The sequence below is a fragment of the Numida meleagris genome, chromosome Z, assembly GCF_002078875.1.
Source record: "Numida meleagris isolate 19003 breed g44 Domestic line chromosome Z, NumMel1.0, whole genome shotgun sequence".
NCBI classification, from domain to species: domain Eukaryota; kingdom Metazoa; phylum Chordata; class Aves; order Galliformes; family Numididae; genus Numida; species Numida meleagris.
This window is the reverse complement of record NC_034438.1, coordinates 57,516,040-57,538,445: the sequence shown is the minus strand read 5'-3', so window position 1 is coordinate 57,538,445 and position 22,406 is coordinate 57,516,040. Positions and strand designations below refer to the sequence as shown.

Genomic DNA, 22,406 nt, shown 5'->3' with positions numbered 1-22,406 from the left:
GGGGAGCTGCCGCCCGTGGGGACCCATGCGGAGCAGTGCCTGAACGGCGGGCCCGGCAGTCCAGAGCCGTGCTGGGGGAGTGCTTGGAGGGCTGCAGCCTGTGGGAAACCCACGCAGGATCAGTTTACAGCAGTTAGTCATCCTTTGTTGTACCATCCAAAGATCTATTTCCTGTTTCTTTGTCTTTCACAATATTCTAAACTTCTAACATTTTTTGTCTGCAGTCTCCTGCACTTTAACGTAGGTCTATGTTTTAAACAAACAACTCTTGTGTAGAAGAGCGCTTAAAACTGCACTGGAAAAGCAGTTACATAACTTCATGCAATTACGATAGGAAACTTTACATCCTGTATGACTTTTTTTGCAGTGCTCTGATTCCTTCTCTCACAAATTGGCTTGCTACAATTCACCACTGGTAAAAAAGAAAGGACAGAACTAACACACTGGTAACAGATTCCGTACTGCCTTAAATTCCTTAGAACAAGAAAAAATGACTAGGTTCATTAATTCTGACAGTGCTTTAGCACAAATAAAAATCTTAATTTTTATTTATTTATTTATTTTTAAAATTACAATCTGCACAGTAATCTTTTTAGGTCAGCTTTGATCTACGATTTTGTGTCTATTCCATGGTTAGAAAACTTATGCCAATCAAAATCTTACAAGTGGGGTTTTTTAAAATCTGGTTTAAGTACTTCTTGTTCTAAGGTATATTTCAGCAGTTGGAATAAGCTGCGCTAAAAGAAAAAAGATTAAGGCATGACAACATTATCCAGTGATGTATCATGGTTTCTAAATAAGTATAAAATACTTTCTCTTACTTTAAAGTCGTGTTTCATCACAATTCTGGCATGGTCTATACCTCAACTGCAGTAGTGCATTTAAAACATAAAGCTGGAATTAATGATCTTTGCTCTCTCTCTTTGTAGGAAATAATAAGGTATAATGAAAAAAAAAAAAAGTAGCATCCTTAAAATAATACCTAGCTGCAATGAACATAAATTATATCTACTAACCTACAGCATGAACTGTTCTCCTATGCTTCTTTGAAATCTTGTTTGCCTTAACTATGTGCAGAGCATTTTCTTTGAACTGCAGCTCACAAAGTCTTTCAAGAAGAACTGTTATTTCTTCAGTGATAGTATCCAGATAAGTTTCATTAATAAACTTCAGTGATGAAGAAGGATCAATAGTTCCACTTAGTATATAGAAATCCTCTTTTATTATTGTGCATAGTGTGGGTATGGAACTTTGGTAGCCGTGAACAACCTTATCAAAATTTGTTTCACCACAGCTAGACAAAACACAATTCTGTAGAAGATCACGAACCATCTTATTCTGCATATTTTGATACTTCGATAAGACTTCTGATTCAGGATAAAGAAACAGAAGTTGCTGTATGCACTGAGTTTTAAACTGCATTTGTTGTTGTGAAGCATTAGGATCTGTCTCTTCTTGACTTTGCAGTCTGTTTACTAAAAATCGTCGAAGATGCAGTCTCACATCATCCCAGAGGGATTTCACATCCATAGTTGAATCATCCTCAATGGCATGAAGAGAAGATGTAAACTCAAAAGACATCCCACTTGGAGAGCAGGGAAATGAGACACCACACTGACTAGAGAGATCCAGAAGGAAGTGCAGAATCATTTCTTCTTGATTTTGCTCATTCTTCAGCAAGCTTTGCTAACAAAAGTAAATCAGACAGCATTTTAGAAATATTTTGTTAAGTCTGTTAATAAAATTAACAGCTTTGTGCTAGAGTACCAATTACTTCCATTGCTAATTATCTTACCAGCAAACAGACTGAAACTAATTGCTCTACATACAACAGAAATAACAAAGGCTGTTTTCCTATATATTTATGCTTTAATCCATCTCTTTGTCTACCTACTCAAGTGAACTCGCATTCCTCTCCCTATCTTTCTTATATCTTCAACCTGCTTTTTTCAATCAGTTCTTACCCACAATTCAAAGGAAAGCTGAGAAAAACCACAGTTTAGACCATTAGATAAGCCTTGGCAGCTGATAGGGCCTGTCTGTTCTGGTCCACACCACATTTTGGAAAGCAAACTGTATGAAATTAACAAGTTGCAAGGATAATAACAGGTTTTGCTCATAAAACTAAGACAGGAATTTATAGAATAAATACTGTTGCCTTCTGTGTTCTTGCTCTGCTCACATCTGAGAGAAGGGCTATTCTAAGCATAAAATAATCTGCCCATCACCCTCTTTAAGAACTACAACTGAAAACTTGTGAAAAACTGAAGAAGCTTTTTCCTGCTGCCGGCCGGCTTTGCCCACAGCCCTAAGCCCTTCAAACTTTCACTTGTACAGACCAACTCTCAGTCCTCCAGCTGCCCAGAAACAACAACAGATTTCCCCATCACATCCACAAGAAAACTGAATGAAATACGTTGCACTCTTGATTCTCTGTGTTTCAGGAATCCAGCAGGCAAATTTTAGGTGAACAAAGGTGTAGAGGCCCTCTCACCTGCTCCCACACTTCCCATCACTTCTCACCTAGGTCTTTCAACAAGGAAGGGGTCATGGGAAACTGCATAAGGATAGTTCTTGGGTAGTTCCTCCCTCTCATGTCCTTTAATCTAGCTATATCCCACTGTATAAAGCAAGGCTGGTAAATAAACTTTCAGTGACCTTCCACCCTCAGAATTACCTGATTAATTAATCCTATTTACTAATCATTAGTTTTATTTCCTCTCTCATTCTGAAAGGGAGAGAAATACATAATATTTGAGTATGGTAGTATTTTAAAAATTCTGAAATATAAAATGTTCATTTTAACCATTTATCAATAGATATTTTAAATTAATATTAAAAAAGACAAAATTTAGGACAAAAATTTCAGTGATACTTTTGTTTTCAGTCACAACAGTTTTTCAATTTTGGAACTTTTTTTTCTTGATGATTAAAAACTGTTTAACTCTTAAGGGAAAAAGCAATAACAGAAGATTCAAATTAATCTAGCAGTTTTAGAGAAGAGTGAAAAGGTCTCTTTCGAGCACAGGAAGTCAGTGATGACAGTAGACAGGAAGAGACTTGCACTTTACTTTACTTTACTTGCACTTTGTAGTAGACCACTATCTACTGTACCAATTATGTCAGTAAATACATCCAATATTACAAAGATTTCATTTTTAAAAATGTCATTAGTTTAGCTGGAAGTGATCTCAGAGAAGATGTGTTCATTCACATACTCAGCTTTTAATTATTTAAAACTACAAAATAGTAAACAGAATGTTGGAATTTCATGTAATTGAACACTCTCAGGCTTTACAAAGAACCTCTTAGTGTTTCCATGAGTTTACAAATGATTGAGAATATCACACTAATAATAAACCTAAATACAGCTCATTAGCCAATGCATTTACAGAACTTGGCATTATTTTTTAAAAATTGTCCCAGCAGCTTAAAAGTTAAATGAAATCCCTAACAAAACAAACATACAGGATGGGGTGTAATAACAAATAGAAATACTGTCCTGAGGCAAAAGAGAGGTTAATCTTATTGAAGATATATTGTGGGTTACTTAATTTGTCACTTGCAAGCTTTTAATTAAGTTAACTGAGTAATTAATTCAATGAATGGAAATACACAGTTAAGAAAGGTCAAATTAATCTCCTTAATGCTGAATACTACTGAAAACAGTTTAATGCGCATGTGTTTATGGACCTAAGGGTTATCTACTGTGAGTCTGACTTCCTACAGGACTGCTCATGCCAATACATATACACTTTTCATCTGTAGTCCCATCTACACAACAGGCTAGATCATCTGAGAAGCTGTGAGGCTGGAAACCTAGATGTCCCAGTTCTCAAGCTGCACGGTTGTGCTCCTGATAAGCTTTGTAGCATTAATGTTTTAGGCTTCTCACACTTCACTCTCTGTCTAGCAGCCTACCAGAGAGCTATTCCCAAAGTTTAACTGACCTCTGTAGCCCACAGCCAGACTAACATGAAGTCCATAGAATCTTGGGAACCTGAACTAGAAAGCAAATTTTGTGTATGATGTACCCAAGGTTTTCCAGAGATGGGGACATTTTGGACTTTCCCAAACAAATGCCGCCACCTGGTGTTCAGGTATATGGCTTGAACAGACCTGAGAGAAGGTGAACACAGGGAGTGGGCACAGGTATGTAAGCCACCATTGCCATCACCTTTCATAAGAGTGTTAAGTAAGGATCTAACTAGACTAAGAGGAGTAACAAAAAACTTTGCAAGTCAGCATAAGATTCCCTCATTTTGTCTAGATCAGGTATGACAAGTAGCAGTCTGACACTCCTGAGCAGGGTGATTATTGACAGCAACATTCAAACTGATCACCTGTGTCAGAAAAAAACTAAATCACTTGTTCACCACATTAACATTAAAGTCCTGGTGTTTCTAGAACTTCGTAATTTGAAAAATCTTAAATGATCCAGGGCTATAAATCATGCATTCAGTGGATTGTAAGTGATTGATAGATTAAAAGCCAGTTTCGTGAGTCAAAATAAACAAGGTGATTTGATGATGTTTAAGCTTTAGCCAGAAGAAATCCCAAAGAAAAAAATATTGCACTTCTTGTAACTAGATTTCCTCTACCAATACAGTGAAACATAGCCTAGAGATGTTCCAATCCTACAATGAAATCATGACAAAGAAGCAATCCAGAATAGTTTACTGGATCAGGTTTAGATTTATTTAGACACCTATATATATGCTTGCCATACAATCACACATAAGTGTGGTTATTATACAAAATTGCAGGCTGCCATTTACTTAGTTATCACCCTTCACTTATCTGGTCAATTCAATTTTCAAAATTCCACTTCCTCATCTATATTCTAAGATTAACTTTGCATACAAATTTTGGATAAAAATGCCTTCCAAAATCATAATTTTTTCTCACTGAAGTGAAATGCGATTTCTAGTTGAGTTCAGCTGCTGTTAGGAAGTGGGTAGGAAGTTAATGCTTAAATAATATGTAAAGGACAATAATCTGTATCAGAAGGATAAAATTCATATTGATGCATGTGAAGAACAAGCCATAACAGGCTTTCTGTAGACAGTAACTTCATATGTTTTCATCTACATGTGTGTACAAAAAAGCCCTAGCAGTGCCCAATGTGTGGAATAATCAGTAAAAATATTTTGCCCCAAATTTGTGTAGTTAGGACATGATCAGAAGGAAACATAAGCAAATGGTACTAAACTTCATAGCAACATTTCTGAACTATATTCATAGTGAGGACCGACATAAAGCTAAGAGCAAAAAACAACAACAACAAAAACCAATGCAAACTATAACCAACTTTCCCAAGCATTAAACTCTTCAGTAAAGAATTTTTTACCAGAGTCCTAAGGAACTCCATCAGCTCTCCATGTTGTGTAGATGAAGGACGGAGAGAAATAAAACTGCAGTTGTTTAACCACTGAAGGCAGTCATTTGTGCTTTGTAGTATTTCATCAGTACATATTTCATTTACTTCTGATTGCAGGTCTTTAAGACACTGTTCCATGCTAGAAAGAAAAAAAAATATTTGGAAATAAAAGTGTTCTATATATTCCATATCTCAAAAAGAACAAGTACTTCAAATTAATGTGTAACATTAGTCCTTCTTAACAAATTACTCTCACAAAATGAGGCTTGAATTTTCAGCATTAACCTTAAAATACATTTGCAAAAGTTCTCAGATAATCTTGTACTTTCTAATAAAGAAATTGGTGAATAAGATATTGCTCAACTTGAGATCTCTTCCTTGGTGCTTAATTAGCTAAAGAAATGATTATAAACTGAATCAACTACCATATACAAAGGTGAATGTTTGATGCTAGCTATCAGCAGCTCTTTTACAGTACATCAGATACATTAACAACTTCATGAAGACCAATTGATGCAACACAGCGAATGCCGAAAAGAATTTTAGAGTCACTTCTCCTGAGAAATCACACCTTTTTTTTTCTTGTTATTAGAATATTTGAAAGAAAACAGTTTATTTTCAAGTAGCTGATCCACACCCTAGCATTCCTGTCTGTGAAATGATGCGCGGTTGATATGGTAATTACTGTGATTCCAGTTGTAAATATTATAAGCCTTATATCTGAAAAGATTTCCTTATCCTTGTTATGGGCACATAAAAAGAACAAAATAGAAAAATCCAGAAACAATCTCACTCTACATCATTTCCTAGCAAAATACCTTTTCAACTGTTTGAGAACTACTTTTCCTAAAAGCAATGCTTAATGTTTAATATAGTTTCCATTGGAAAAAATGATATTTCCTAGATCTACATGGACCTAAGCTTAAAACAGAGCCATCACTTAAGACTGAATTTTGGTTTATTGCAATGAAAAGCAATTCTCACTACAATTTAATTTTATTTTGGAGCATAGTAGTTATATCATTTATATTCTTAGAGCTGGTAAAGGGTATAAGAGCTGATGCAAACTAAAATTTATTTTTTCCTAGTACCACAGTAGTAGAATTAATAACGTTAGTTAACACTAAGATGTTTACAGATATTTCATTGCCTAATATTTCTGATCATGTTACTTTCTATTTTCATGACATCAGGCAAAGAAGGCCTATTGTACTGTCACTTGCCCTTTTGTTTTATATGGATGAAATATGCTTGTTTTTCTCCATCTGCTCTCTTAATACTTGAAAAAAGATATTTTTGGCAAACTAAGACAAGAAAATTGAAAAAGAGAAGACGAAGAGGAGAAAAGGAATATGGGAGAAGAGTAAAGATATGAAACTGATAAACAAGGTGTACAAACAGGGACAAAAACACCAGCTTAGAGACCTTTACTTCTTGAAAACAAATGCAATGCAACTAATACAACTCCTTCAGTTAGTAACCTTGAATAAAGTATGGACATTTTCTTTAGAATAACTTCTCTGGATAGAAAGATTCATTTTCCATACATTTATTAAAAAATGCGATTCACTGTAAATATGAATAAAGAAAAAACCTCAAACACTAATAACCCATATTAATTTGTAACAAGAGATGAAAAGCCATTTTGCTTATCACCCTCTAATTACCCCAAAAGTAATGCCTCCTATTTATTCCCATGGAAACTACAACAGGTACAAAGAGAAGAGTAACAGTGTTTGATAGAGGAAATTCTCAGATACAAAACACTCTTTTTCAACAGTCACCACCCACCATGTGCACTTTCACCAGCAATGAACAAGAGCCTGCATGCTGCTCTCATAAAAATCTGCACCAGTGGAAGTGATCCACTGTTGCTGTCACCACTGCTGAAGCGCACCACCCTTGGCCTCACTGTGCTCACATCCACTGTTTGGTCTCCGTAATTGTTCTGCAAGCATCAAGGAATGTCAGTGGGTGCCATTTTTTCCGCATGGAGGAATTCAGTGACACACCATTACTCCATCCGTACTTCCACGTCAGACACTATTCTGACAGACCGCCCCTCTGCTGCCGCCTGTCACACGGCTACAAAATGTAATGGGATCTTGGTGGGAAGGTTCAACCTCTACTTTATTGTGGCACGTTGAGGTGTCTCATTCAATCACACCCAACAGATGACAGCAATGTGCACTGTAAAAGGCACTAGTGTTGTTGGTCTCTGCCAATGTGCTTCAGTTAGGAACCAATTTTTATGCTCATCTTTGAGAAACTATGGAGTATGAAAAGACTACAGCCTTCACAAGACCACACATTTTAGTAATTTTTCCTTAGATTGATAGAGGGATTAGGTGGATAAATTTCATCGGAGCCTTTGGTACAAACCATGATAATTATATTCATTTCGTTTAATCCTTCTATCTCAATAAAGTAAACAAGTTGTTTCTACTAAAACTGTTCTCCACTGCATAAAAATATTTTCATACTGTTTACTTACACCATACTGTAGCCAAACATGATCTCAAAAATATTAGTATTTCTCACTTTTAAGATTTTTGTCAACATGTAGCACTACATGAACATGATTAATTATGCACACTTACTCCTTTAAATTAATTAAATTACTAAATATTTAGGAATTCGGTTACTTCTGGAGAAAATTACAGGTTTATGCTTATTATCTGAGTTTAGAAAGCAATTACTTTAAACAGAAGACTTTTTCTAAATAGGATTAAAATTATCTTCACTGTACAAGCCAGTATCTAAAGCTTTGTAATATACTATCAGTGTCCATTTTTCTATTTTGAGTCTGTTTTCAAAATTTGTTGAAGTTTTTAAAAAATATAAACAAAATACATGATCTTGATGTCAAAAATGTGCTTAATGTACATAATAAATTATATTCTTAAAATTACAGTTGTAAGAAGGATACATACAATTTTTTTCCAAATAATGCTTTTTCACTGAAAGTTAACTGAAATTATATTTTAATTCAAATTTTATTTAAATAATCTCTGTTTTTTGAACAAAGAAGTATAAGTCCAAATGAAGTCATAATCAGTATGTAATAATAGGACCAGGAGTTACCTTTGAATCATGTATCATGGAAAAAATACAGCCATGTCTGTATGCAACTCCATCTGTATCAGGCAGACAAAATTTGGAGTACAAAAGGGAAATCAGATAGTCTTTTTCCTGCTAACTATAGTTAACTGTGTCTTTGCTCCATACCTATTGTGTTGTTTGTTGTTTTCTTTTTTTTTTTTAAATATCCTCTGAAACTCTTAACTCTAGCAGTATGGCAAGGCATTCAGTGACTGTTTTAAATGCCTAAGTACCGAAGTTAAGACAATGCTGGACCCAAACAGAAACTCTTCAATTTTTCTGTTGAAAATCAGCTTATTGGTACAAAATTAGAAAAGCTGTGCATTGTCAACAGAATTTCTGCATGTTTCTAACACTGGTCACTACAAGATGCCACAGAAAAAAAGAAAGAAAGTTTGTGACATAAGTATTTAAATCAGATAGTGTCTTAGCTCTCAGTTAATTTTTACTGCATGAATGTTTTCACTTGTCTCTGATACTATTCAGCAATTCAAAGAAAGAAGTAGTCACTGAAATATTAAGGAGTGGAAAAACTAAGAGAAAAAGTTAATGTTTATCTGTTCCAAAACAATCTGAAAGTTATGCTCCTATGGATTTTTTTTTTTTAATTGACCGATTTTTCAAGAAATCTTTAGTCCCACGTCAGGAATAACTTCAGCCACTGAGGAAGGGGTACATTAGCACTTGCAGATAGAATTACTTGTTTACCATTCTAGAGTCATGGAATCACAGAATCATAGAATGGCTTGGGGTGGAAGGGACCCCAAGGATCTTCAAGTTTCAACCCTCCTGCCAAGCACTAGATCATGTACTAGATCAGACCACCCAGGGCCCCATTCAATACAGCCTTAAACACCCGATGGGACATCCACAATTTCTCAGCCTGGGCAGTCTGTTCCAGCACCTCACCACTCTCTCAGTAAAAAACCTTCCACTGACATCTAATCTAAACCTTCCCTCCTTTAGTTTAATTTACTCTTAGTTTACTCTTTAGTTTACTCTTTAGTTTACTCCTTAGTTTACTCTTTAGTTTAATTTACTCTTCTTAGTTCTATTATTCTTTTCTAAGTACCTGGCAGCGGTTATAGAGGTACCAATTTGGCAATAATTTTAGTAACTTTATTCTAGTATCTTAACAAGTACTAAGTTTTCTGTTAAACACTACAAGAATGCACTTGTACAGAAAGTAAGTTATATACACACACAGTGTTGGGGTTTTTCTCTGTGATAAATATTAGGTCCACGTGGTCATTATAAATATTTTTCTTCTAATGTTGGCTGTAGTTGGAAATTCTCACAAATACTCAATGACTGCTGCGGATTTTGGATGAAGATAACAAAAATTTTCTGATTCTATTGAATAATAAGAAAGTGAGGCATAGCTTCTACCTGAAAATTTCAGAGAAGAAAAATTTTCTTCAAAATAAAAAGGGGAAAGAAAAGTCTTGCAGCACATCACAATTTAAAAACACACAAGCCCTTATATACTGCAATTCTGATACAGGAAAATGTATCAACGCTTAAAACCCTGTCTGAAATTACTGTCCCTTTGTTATGAAGTATCAATGGTGGGAATTATCTCGTTAGTTACTGTATCTTGTTAGTTACTGAAATGCTGTTTATAATTTAAAAGAACAGTTACAGGACAAGATGCAATGCTGTAAGTACTTACTAATCTTGACCTCACTGGAGTACGCGATAAAAGACCATAGAAATGCTGTATGTCTAATTTACTGTTAATTACACAGTCAGGCTGAAGTTTATCGGACTGAAGTCAAATTAAGCCTCTGTAAAAAGCCTCACAAAGATATGGTCTGCATTGTATTGGGGAAATATAATTACTAGTAAATAATTTTATTGAAGTAGGAGTAATTGTTTTGTTGAAGAGGACGTGGAATACCTCACACTGTCATACAGCCTCATAGAATCTGCCCTGCTTCATCACCACTACAAAGCAGTCAATCACCCATCAAAGTGAAAACTGTACACACACAAATCAACTGCTAAAAAGACTTCATGCCACAATCATATTTAAAGTATGCAAGATAATTGTGGTTTCAACCCTGTACCTTATCTTCCGTGTAGCAATAGTAAATATCAGCTGAAAGTTTAGCTCTGCAAGTTACTAATAAATTAACTGTTACAAACTCTTAGAAAACAAAAATCCAATAACTCATTTCTGAAAACAAGGATTAAGTCAAAGCATATGTGAGGGAAAATACTGAAGACAAATGGCAGTCATAATGAAATTACAAATAAAACTTCATGCTTTATAGTAATCTGAAACTACCTCTGCATGTAAAACAGGTCAGCAATGACAATGGTTTTGAGAGTTCATATTCACCTGCCTTGGTAAACTACTATAAAAATAAAGTTAACATTCAGGTGTAATAAGAGCTTGGCTATATAATAATAAATGCATAAACCACTTACTCTTTTAAAAGTTAGAACTACAACAATTTCCCACACATGTTTTTTTCCCCCCTTTGTTATAGTGCCAAATAGAACTGGTACAATTCAAAAATACCAAAGTAATTCAAAGTGCTGAAAAGGAGATCTGATTTGTTGTGTCATACAATTTTATAAAAGCTATTCAGTTGGAAGGCAATAAATGAGCATTCAAGTGATTTATGCACTTTTGGATCACAATTTCTTGCACAATGTTTTATTTTTAAAAATATATATATGCTGTATACTATTATGTTTATTCTCTGTGGTATAATAAAATCATAAATCTATCTGATGAAAAATAGACTGTATTACAATTGTATCATTGCAGCACATAGAGCTGCTGTTATCATACCACTTATAAAGATCAATGGTAACTTGAAAATGATTTCATTCCATGCTACCTCTAATATATTAGCAATAAAAATACTCTTTTTAATTTAAAAGTCACATCAGCTGCTGTCCATCTTCTTTTAAACTCCTCTCCATTTCTGAAACTGACATATTACAGGAGGAAAATATCACCTGGTTACAACAGAGCTATGTTCTGATTTTCCTTATAAAAATTATTTTAAAAACTAGCTTAAGTGTCAATTCAACAGAATGCAAAGCTTTCACTCAGAGGATGGCAAGGCACTGGCATAGGCTACCCAGAGAAGCCCTGGAGGTGTTTGAGGCCTGGCTGAATGGGGACCTGGGCCCTGATCTGGTGGGCTGGGACTGAGTGGGCTTTGAGGTCCGTTTCAACCCAAGCCATTCTATGATTCTATGACTAAAATTGTGAAAGGGACAATCAACCTTGTTAAAAATCTGAACATACTTCCACTGTGATTATGTTAATGTAAAATGTAACATATAATCCTAAATGACATAAATTACTGTTAAAAATGAGCAGACAATGTCTCAACCAGTAGCACACACTTAAGACATATTGAAAAAGAAACAGTATTAAGCCCTTCCACAGACTCTTCTTGATAACAATCATTCTAACTCTCAGGCTGGAAACAATGACAAAATCAGTGTTATTTGCTAGTTAGAGAGCTGACAATATCTAGTTTATACATTCGCCAAATATGGTGATGATAATTTTTCCAAGAGCACCATACTTCAGAAACATCTATAACTATTTTATGACATAAACTAAACACTGAATATCAGCATTTCACTAACATCAATGGCTAGAAAATTGTACTGTGCAGTGGTCCACAACCCAAAGCATATTACCCAGATCTTCACTCTCACTGCTACCCTAGAATGTCTATTATCACAATGCATCTCTAAACAGTAAGACGTTGAACAAAAAAAAATTCAAAAAGTGAGATAGGAATAATATAAACAAAAAGCTTAAAAATCTCTTAGCTTGGCATAGGTAATGTAACAGCAACACAGAGATGACCTAAAAAATTTTTCAGTGAAATACAGCAAAGATTTATCTCTGTTATTTAGGAAGCTGGTTGGTAACAGACACAGACCTCTAACAAATGTAGGCTTCATTAAAAGTTACATAGTCTTAAACCAGTTGTTACGAAGGGCATTCTTTGAAATTGTGACTCTCTACCATGAATTGCTGCCCAAAGGTAAACATTGTCACAATTTAGTATAAAATTATGCTACTTGTTGTATTTCTGAGTGTACTCTTATTTTTTTGAAAGGGGATTTAGTTTATTTGTGTAAGAGCATCTTTCACAGTATTCTAACAGTACTACAGAGTGCAGCCATAAAACAGCCAACGCTGTTCAAAGTTTAAAGAAGGTGCCAAAATTTTACTTTTATTTATTTTCCATAGAAATAAACAGGAGGCATTACTTTCAGAGTGACCTACATAGTATATAAAAAATGGACAACTAAACATATTTGAAAATAAATTCTAGTAATAAAATCCTCTGTTGCATCATGAATGTAATTAAAATAGATAAAATAATGAATTATAAATGAAATAACAAATGTAAACAATTATTTGCATTTTCTACATTCATTAAAATTGCGTAAAGGACACTATGGGATCAAATTTTAATTTTTTTTGTAGAATTCTGTAGCTTTTAGTGAATAAAAGTTCTCTTAGCAATAGGGAATATTAACTGCCATGGGAATACACATTTTCTTTTTCCAATATCACACCTACTGCCATAATTCCTAAGATTAAGATGATTCAATTGCTAAAAATACCACGCAGAGAAAGACCATAGCACAAAAATTAAATGGTATTAAATACTGTTAAACGCTCAAGTGAAAAATGCAAATTACTATAGATACAATTCTAAGAATTTTGATCTGCAACTAGAAAAGAAAGAAGATAAAAGGTGTATTTTTTCCTAAATGTAAGTACTTTCACTAAGGTTTTTTGATAGAAATAACATTCTCTTTACCTAGAAGAATTCTTCTTTATTTTTTCATCAAGATCATTAAGGATCTGTTGAAACTCCAGTTCTCCAGGGAGGACATTTAACAAACAGTCTAAATTGGAAGAATCAAGAGAATACTCTCCTCCCCACTCCATATTCAGAATCTGTAAAACACGTACAGAAAATTAGTTAATTAAGGAAAAAAAGATCACAATATAAGTATCAAAGTTTATAATGCTTTGCTCCTCTGAAACACTAATATTAGTAAGGGAAGCATTCATGAAGGGAATTTAAAACTATTGTTGAATAGTAAACCTTATGCCCGCTTCTGAGCACATTTCTACAGAGAGATGCACCTGTAAAAAAACAGACAATTTTTTTTTAACATCTTGCATTTTTCATTTAAAAAAAAATCATTTTAATATCAACCAGAATAGAAACCTTCTTCATTTTTGGATGTTTTTATTTTAAGTTTTCACTATAATGGCTAGAAATTATAAATAAATACATTAGTGGATATTTGATTTTCTGTATGTTCTTTTCTTTCCGAGTAGTAACTATTTTCTGGAATTCAAGCACATCACTGCTCAGAGCCCTGTCCAGACTGACCTTAAGTGTCTCCAGGGACAGGGCATCCACCACCTCTCCGGGCAACCTGTGCCAGTGCCTCTCCACCCTTACTGCAAAAACTTTCTTCTTTATATCCACTCTAAATCTCCCCTCTTTTAGTTTCAAACCCTTTCCCTGTCACAACAGACCATGATAAAGAGTCTGTCTCCTTCCTTCTTAAAGCTCCCCTTTAGCTACTGAAAGTCCACTCTCTGGTCTTTCTGGAGCCTTCTCTTCTCCAGGCTGAACAGTGCCAGCCCTCTCAGCCTGTCCTCATGGGGGTGGTGTTCTATCCTGTGGATCATTTTTTGGCCTTGGATTACAGCTTGGATTATCTTGTGAATACTGACTCACTGTACTTTCACTAAAAAAATATGCTTTCTATCACTACCAACCCTTACTGAAAAACAAACTGTGACTGCCTACTCTGTTAGCATTCAATTGCAAAACTATCAAGACTGATACTTTTTCCTCAAATACTGCTTATTCCTATTTAATATCGAGATCTCTAATGGACTAAGCCTTCAACTGAGGAGAAAGCTGCTAAGCAGTTACATGAATCTTCAGAAGTGATGGCATAAATAACACTTCCTAACCCCCATTGCTAGCAGATAATCTACCCTTCCCTCTTCATGGAAATGCCTCCAGTCACATTTTGGGAATTTACCTTGAGACACTATTGTAAAAACAGACTGATGGATTCTAAGTGAACAGTCTATAAGACACATGATCCAAAAGAACATCAGATTAAGAGAGAAGGCCAAGCCAATATGTTTGCTCAAATATGAGTGCAGATCTGCAAGTAGCAGAATGGCACACTTCTTCAGGGCAGTGTCGCCACTGATTCAGGTTCGGTCTTTCAAAAAAAGCTAAGCCCTGAAGGTCCATTAGAGCCTACTATTTTGCACATCTGAATTAACAGTATAAAACAACAAACATTTCATGGATATAACATTTTCTTAAATTCTCAGAAGATACAGAATACCCCTCTGCAAATAACAATTCCAAGACTTCTCAACATTTTTAGATATAGCTGAAACTCAATCCCTCTTCTGGATGTAAACCAAATACATCACATAACACATTGAAGGAGGATCAGTCTTTGAACATAAGACTTGGAAGTGTCTTAACCGATGTTACTGTAATTAAAAACACTGTAATTAAAAGTAGAAATTAAAAAGCACTGTCTCAAATGCTGAAATACTTCAATCAGCCACTGGCAAAAAGGCAATAGGCCGGTGTAGTTCTGCAATCAATGGAGAAAAATTAAATTGCGCTTCATGAAAAAGAGATAAAATGAGTGCTGAAAATAAAGTTGTTTACTGTTGAACGTTACTATTTATATTCAGGCATGGTCAATCAGATCATTCCCTTTTCTCTTAAAAATTACTTCAGAGTTTATAAGGATGCTAACACCATTCAATATTTGTAAATCAAACCCATCTTTTATTTAACTATTCTCATAGAATAGTCAATGATTAGTGTAAAATGTTCTGTATTGTACATACACGTAATGAAGAAAAACTGCACCTTTGAATGATTCAAAGTTTTCATAAAGTAGCTATGCAATCAAAATTTAATATATATTTTTTCCTTATTTTTTCCTTACACAAGTTTTATAGAAAGATACCAGTACAGTTTACAGACCACTTTCTGTTTAAAAAATTCATCATATGAAAAAAATCACCGAGTAAACATGACAGCCTAGTTTTCATGTGTGCATTCCTGTAAGACTTATATGTCATACATTTTCAGTTCACTTGTCAAAACAAGGTAATTATTTCTTTCAGTTTTGGTTTGTGGGGGAAAAAACATCATTTGATTAACCAATTTTCAAATACTGTTTAAAGCAACCAATAGTTAACTCCTTCATACAAAAAGTATTCCCGCAATGCAAGACTATCATGTTGAAGAAGCAAAAAGCAAAAATGTTTTAGAAGGAAAGAGCAAGTACGACAAAAAGTAAATCACCTCAACTTGAGCACTCAGTGCAACTAGTGCCAAGGCCCTGATTGACTGGTTCCCTGCCTAATGAGATGTGGCTCCGCCAAAGCTGGCCACCAACCCAGAGAGACACAACCCCAGAGAGACATTCAGAGAGACTTAGACAGGCTCGACCAGGGTCGTGGCAACTCCCACCATCAGAACTAGCCAGGGGATGTAGATAAGCAGCTAAGTAGATATGCAGGTATACTTCTCCCAGCTTATGACATAAACTGCATTACTTTTAAGCTTAAATGATGAGTCTTTCATTACAAGTAAAACATTACTAAACCACTTCTACAGCATAAAAATCCATTCCAACACCTCTAGCAACTTCGTAAATGTTGACAGACATTTTACTGATAAACACTCAGTACTGGTCATCCTTATTGCTGTACAGCACCTCAGTCAGCTAAGATTCTTGTTTCGACTTCAAGTGGGTTTCAGATGTCACAGGACAGAATCAGCCACCTAGAATGTTAGGCAATTTTTTTTGTTATAGTTACACATAACCTGGCAAAGTAAAAAAAAAAAAAAAAAATCTAAATACAGCTTTAAAATTTAGTTTGCTTGTTTTGGTTGCATCCTGACTTCTGCTGTTTACCATAACCCACATATATGCATAGACAAAACTCCTCAGAGGATAAAGAAATGGTAGGCTGATACTGCTTTATTCAAATAACTCATTTTTAAACAAAGACTACTGTAAGCTGAATCTGACTACACTACAACTCTACAGTTCAGTCTTTAAAAAGTCATTCAAGGGTTAAACAAGAACCCAAGGCATGTCATTAATTTCAGTCAGTTAGTGCCAATGTATTATTTTAGCTCTTATATAATAGGACACTTAGCTCCAAATAGTTTAAGTACTATCTTCAGTATTTTTCAAGGTAACTCTTAAATAACTATTTATATTTTGAATTTAAATAATAATTTGCACATATAAAGTATTTAGAAACTATTACATAATTCATTTATTCATTTAGTAACTTTTTTCCCCACATGTAATGCTCTGCACTTTAGCTTTGTGCAACATAATACCCTGGCAATAAAACTTTCTGGATTGTTACTTTACCGGCAGCTTAACTATCAAAAAAGTTATTTTCATAGCTTTTACACCTAGAGATCTCATTGTGTGTGTATCCAGGAAAATAAAACTATTACCATTAACATTAGTTTAAAAAGAGGTTGACAGTGTATTTCTGATTTGCGAACAGGGATATTTCAAACTGAAGCACTGTATGTACACAGAGCTAGCCAAATCATTGAAGCTTTTTTCTGATATCACTTCTTATCTTACAAGAGATATATCTTATTGCCCTGGCGTCCTTGTAAAACTGAAGCAGATGAGAGAATTGACAAGATTTTTCATCACTGAGCTTACATTTTCAAAGCATCATCTTAACAATGACTTTCCTTATCTATCTTTAGTTGCACAACTGTTCCCAGCCACTTAACAGCACAGAAGATGTCATCTGCAATTGCACAGCAGGCAGCAGGAGAGATGGCAATGGCTCAAGATAATATTCAATGTGAAATTCCTACTGTTCTGGACTCAGCATCACTGAATATTTAAAGTTTTTTTGGACACTACATAGGACTTACACAAGAAATGCATTTAAAAATCAGAATTTCTGGAGGTCTACTGTGACACAGTAAAAGCTTTTTATTCAATTCATCACGGTAAAAATCTTTTCAAAATGTTATCAGTTAAAATCAAACAATAAAAAAAGGGAAGAAATCAAAATTTCAGTTTATAAAACAACAAATCTTTTTAAGGTTCTGTTAATAATCAGATACAGAAGGTCTTTATTTATATTTTCCAGTTACTTTTTCATATTCATCTATTTTTCAGACTTTGCCAAAGCATACACAGCTTTTACAAAAATATTACCATCTAGTGCCAGAAACAAAAACATTCAATGCATACCAGAAGTAGTATTAATGTGGGCAGTTTTTAGATAATATTTGGAATGTCACAAGTAACTTTGAAGTGTATTTTATAAAAACATTTTATAATGTCTCTCCTGCAGACATTTTATATTTAAATGTTAATTTTATACTCTCTAGTTTTAACCATCATGTATATAAAACACTTTCCCCTGCATTTTTTAAAAAAAATATTCTCAGTTTCTATAATTAAATTTGTAATTGTATTGGACACATTCTTTCCCTCAGATTCTGCCATTATAAAAGACAGCAAATAAGAAAGTGGGATTAGGACATACTCTACTAAGTAGGATTGAAGAAACAAAGTTCTCAGTTTGTCCTGTATCTAAAGGAGTAATATTAGACTGCAGTTCTCTGTTCTGAGACAATTATGTCAGCCATCAAATGATAACTACTGTTTAAACCCTTGAAAACAGTCTAGATATGTAGCCCCTGCAGAAATCTTCCTATACTAAGAATCAGCTAATATGCATTTCTGACAAAAATTGTATGTTATTATTTTTAATATTTGTGGGTTCTCCAAATGATGATGCTTTGTCCTGTTTTCTAGATACCTGTACATGTAAAAATTTAAAATTAAGATCTAGAAGTTATCCTTATGACTTTGCCTGCATTCTTTGGGTCACAAATTGAAATGCTGAGAAAACAAAGCAAGAGAATCAGCGCTGCTTTCTTCAGTATCCTTCTACATGGAACTTGTAAGAGATTCTCAGAGACAAAGAGAGAATCCTTATTTACATAAACTTAATCAAACACCATTGGTCAAAGGCAGTGACTTTAAAAGAAGTCTGGAGTTGCAAAGAAACTCCTAAGGAGTAATTTCAAAAAAAGGAATAAAGCATAACATAACTTTATAATCTTCAGAAAAGAAGAAATGGCCATTTTCTGAGAAGCTCTTACGTGAATCTGGTATCATCTGTCTCTCAGCTAGTTACCCCACATCTAGAGTCACACAGTACACAATATCCAACATTCAACGCATACCAGCCAGCCATTTTTGGACAACAAACCTACAAATATTACGCAGCCTAGATGAGAAAAGTCCGTGGTATTCCTCATCTTCTTATTAGTCTTTACAGTGACTAAAACTGCAACTGTGACAAAAACTCTTTGTACACAAGTCTGAATTTCTTTTTCCTCACTTTTCTGGCATTCTGTAGTAAAAATAAAATAATGAAAGATGCCACTGCAAAAAAAAAAATTAAAAAAAATTATGTCTGTAATTCCATTATTAATAAGTTTAAAAAAGGAATAAACCTGGTGTCATGTCTACTTCAGAAATGGCATAAGTCCTATTTTACCCAGAAACACTTCATGGTGTTTTTTACCTGAAGGACAAAAGTGAAAGATATCTACTATGTGTGAGAATATTGGTGCATCTAGTGCAGAATTGTCTTTTTGTTTGTGGTAATATGAGATGCTATTTAGGGATAGTGTGTGAATTTCCTCACTTTTTTTCATGTACAAACACACAAAGAAGAGGCAGTATGTTATAAATCCCTAAATCTCTCATAGCTTTCAAAACCACCTGCTTTAGCCTTTCTATCTTGCTTGTTATTAGTGTCTAAAATTGTACAGATTTATAAGGACTGTACTGAAAGAACTACTCTTTTAACACATTGGTAAAGAACCTAACATACACCTTTCTCCATTAAAAACTGCAAATACGTACTAGATACTTCTGTGTGCACCATAAAAGCCTTTTCTCTTCTGGTTTATTTCAAAATCCTCCATCCTGGCACAATACTCTTTGAGGACACTGTTATTTAAAGGAAAGAAATTTCAAGACCTTTGAGGTCTTACAGTTCAGAAGATCAGATACAAAGTTGTTAAGTTTTTTTTACTGGCAATAGTCTTCCAATGAAACTATTATATTTAAAAAGGATTACAAAAACTGTCTGTGACCACAGCTTTTAAAAGGTGGGCTGCATTTCACTCCCTTCACTCCTGGGCATTCTATTTTCTTCTAATATTTCTCAATTTAAAGCAGAGGGTTCAAAAATACCAATTTTATAAAAATGAAATACAGAAACACTCAATAGAGATTTCTCTTAGAAGTGTCCAAGCTTACAGTTATGATCTTTAAGGCTTGTATAGCAATATAAAGATCATGGATTTTTTTTTCCAAATACTATTACTAAAGTTTCTTAGTAAATTCTATATAATGTCATAAAAAAGTTTTACTGACAACGGGATACACGATACCAATAAAATTCCTTGTTTTTTATTTCTTTCCTTTTATTTCTTTTCTTAAATCAAAATTTTGAATTCATTTTTGTTGGTATAAGAATTTCTTAAGGTTTCATGTCATACTGCTTAATGCTAAATAAGGTACTAAAGAGTAACGAAGTCACATACCACATCTTACCTGCCATTTTCAACTTCATAAACACCATTAAGCCTCTGTATCCCTTGTAAATAAACTAACAAAAGTAATGACATTCTACTTTATTTTACCTTTTGAACTGGACTTAGATCTAGATTGCTTTGGCTATTTCCAAGCTTACAAAAGAAAGCCTTCTTTGAATAAAATGCATGTGCTTGCATACCCCCATACTCAATGTCTAAGAGTATGCAATGAAAATATCAAGCTTCTTAGTTTCTCGTCAAAATCTTCAGAATAGCCAATAGATCAAATCAGACTCAAATATACAATTCCCATCTTGGAATTTGTGAGAACCCTACTCTTCTCTTATCCCAAGTATACCATCAAATTCATGATGAAACCGAGGAGAGGCACAATGCTTTGGCCGACAAGATTTTACGTACAAACTGTAAGAGGACAGTGGACAAGACTAAATAATCTTAAAGATGTCTGTTTCCCTTGTATTTCAGAAAAAGATTTTTTACCTTAGCATAAGTGACAACAATGATATCTCACCTATAAAAACATCATCTTCCTTACTGTCCATAGTCACTTCTTTCTTAAAGCACACACATTTGGAATGCAAAGGAAAAAAAAAGTTATTTCCTACTCTTTTTTTTTCTATATTGAACTCTTTTTGATTTAATACATTTATTGTCTTCTCACCTCCTATTCTTCAATCTTTTTCTATGTTCTTGCTTTTAAGCCTAGTTTCCAAAGAAAATGGGGCTTACTCAACTGTTACGTCTGCATTTTTCTCTCTTACCATTAGCCTAGGCTCATCTTCTTGCTGATTTCAGCTATGTTTTGCAAAGGAGTTGAAGACTCAGAGCAAATTAAATTCTTGTAAGTTTCAGGAAAATAATTTAAAAAATAGAAAAGAAAATTACAATATGTGACTGCAATTGATTCTGCTGAACTCACTCAGAATTTGTAATCAAATATAAGACACAAAGAATAAAAATAATAGGTATTGTTCAGTAATCGCGCTGGAACATGTGGAAGGTGATGACCCTATGCCTTCAGATGCCAGGAGGAAGATGAGGTGGATAATTCACAAAGATGCCTGACAAGCATAAGTCCTCCTGTGAGGATCATAAGACACAAAGTGAGGTCCTGATTCCAATATACAGTGACAGCAGCTACCACTTTCTGTGTAGATAACCTTTGCTCTTATAGATTTGTGCCAGCAGGAGGTCTTGGGAAGCAGGGCAAGTACGAAAGTCTCCAAAGACTTCTAGGAAAAAGGAAATGAGTGAAGGTGAAAATGAAAAATACGGCTTGTGCTTATGGTAAAAGCATCCACTAGCCACAGACCACAGAGACATCTAGATAAAGCACTTGGTAACTACCTTACTGAAAAATAAAATCACAGTCCAAAAGACTTTCTGTTGTCTGACTGTAGGACAATAAATGGGTTGCCCTAGGACAACTGAATTGCATATACGACGCTTGCTTTTTTGAAGATGAATAATACTCTAAGTATGTTAGAAATGGTTTTAAGTACTGATCACTAACATTCATCTGCTTGACCACATTCTTTCTAGTACCAAGGGAAATTTCTACCTTAGTAATCACTGATTTTGGAAGATACACAATAAATACCATAGATAGCAAAGGTCATCTAGTTACGGGCTATCTATTCTTCCTGAAATAAAATCTTACACAATAATGGAAACATTATCAAAATCAAAAGTCACTGTTCTGTGAGAAAAGTTGCTATGAGCTTCAAACGAAATATGAAAGTTTTAAAACTTCTAAAACTTGACAGACGATTTGGCACATTGATAAGATTGTAAAAATTATATAAAAGTTTTAGATTGCACTGTTTAGTTCATGAATAGAAAGTTTTTTGTTACCAAAACAGATCAATATTTTTTTCCTTTTTACTTCAAAGGTGGTTATTAAAGACACTGTTTATAGCTTAAGCTTATTTTTCAAAATAAGTGCTCAAAGATCTCTGTAATTAAGCAGTATGCAAGGTGGGAAAGGAAGGAGAAGTTTCAGCTCTGTATCTCACACATTCTTCACATTTTCAGAACTAATAACTGCAGAGTAACATTCCAAGTTTCAAATAAGAGCTCTTGTATTATGAAGGAAGAGTTCTTTATAAATAAAATGCTTATAATGTAATAAATCATATAAATTCTGGTTTAAATAAACTTTTTATTTCCTAAAAAATAAACATTTTATTAAAAAAAACAAAAGCTATTTCTTAGGCTTGTGG

The 22,406-nt window shown here is 34.2% G+C and overlaps 1 protein-coding gene across 14 annotated transcripts in view; it reads right to left on the bottom strand.

Moving 5' to 3' along the window:
- KIAA0825 (KIAA0825 ortholog) overlaps nucleotides 1–22,406 on the bottom strand; it is a 235,513-nt gene that overhangs the window by 189,361 nt on the left and 23,746 nt on the right. For 12 of the 14 annotated variants that reach the window (XR_002433187.1, XR_002433188.1, XR_002433189.1 and 9 more), the window contains 3 exons: nucleotides 13,297–13,436; nucleotides 5,351–5,519; nucleotides 1,017–1,686 (listed from right to left, as the gene is read on the bottom strand). Coding sequence is in view for 11 of the 14 variants with exons in the window: in XM_021379705.1 (XP_021235380.1) it covers nucleotides 1,017–1,686; nucleotides 5,351–5,519; nucleotides 13,297–13,427 (970 nt within the window). In the remaining 3 variants the exon portion in view is untranslated. Of the gene's footprint in view, nucleotides 1–1,011; nucleotides 1,687–5,350; nucleotides 5,520–13,296; nucleotides 13,437–16,267; nucleotides 16,328–22,406 lie in introns of those variants that run through there. The other 2 variants (XM_021379706.1, XM_021379715.1) reach the window with 2 other exon arrangements.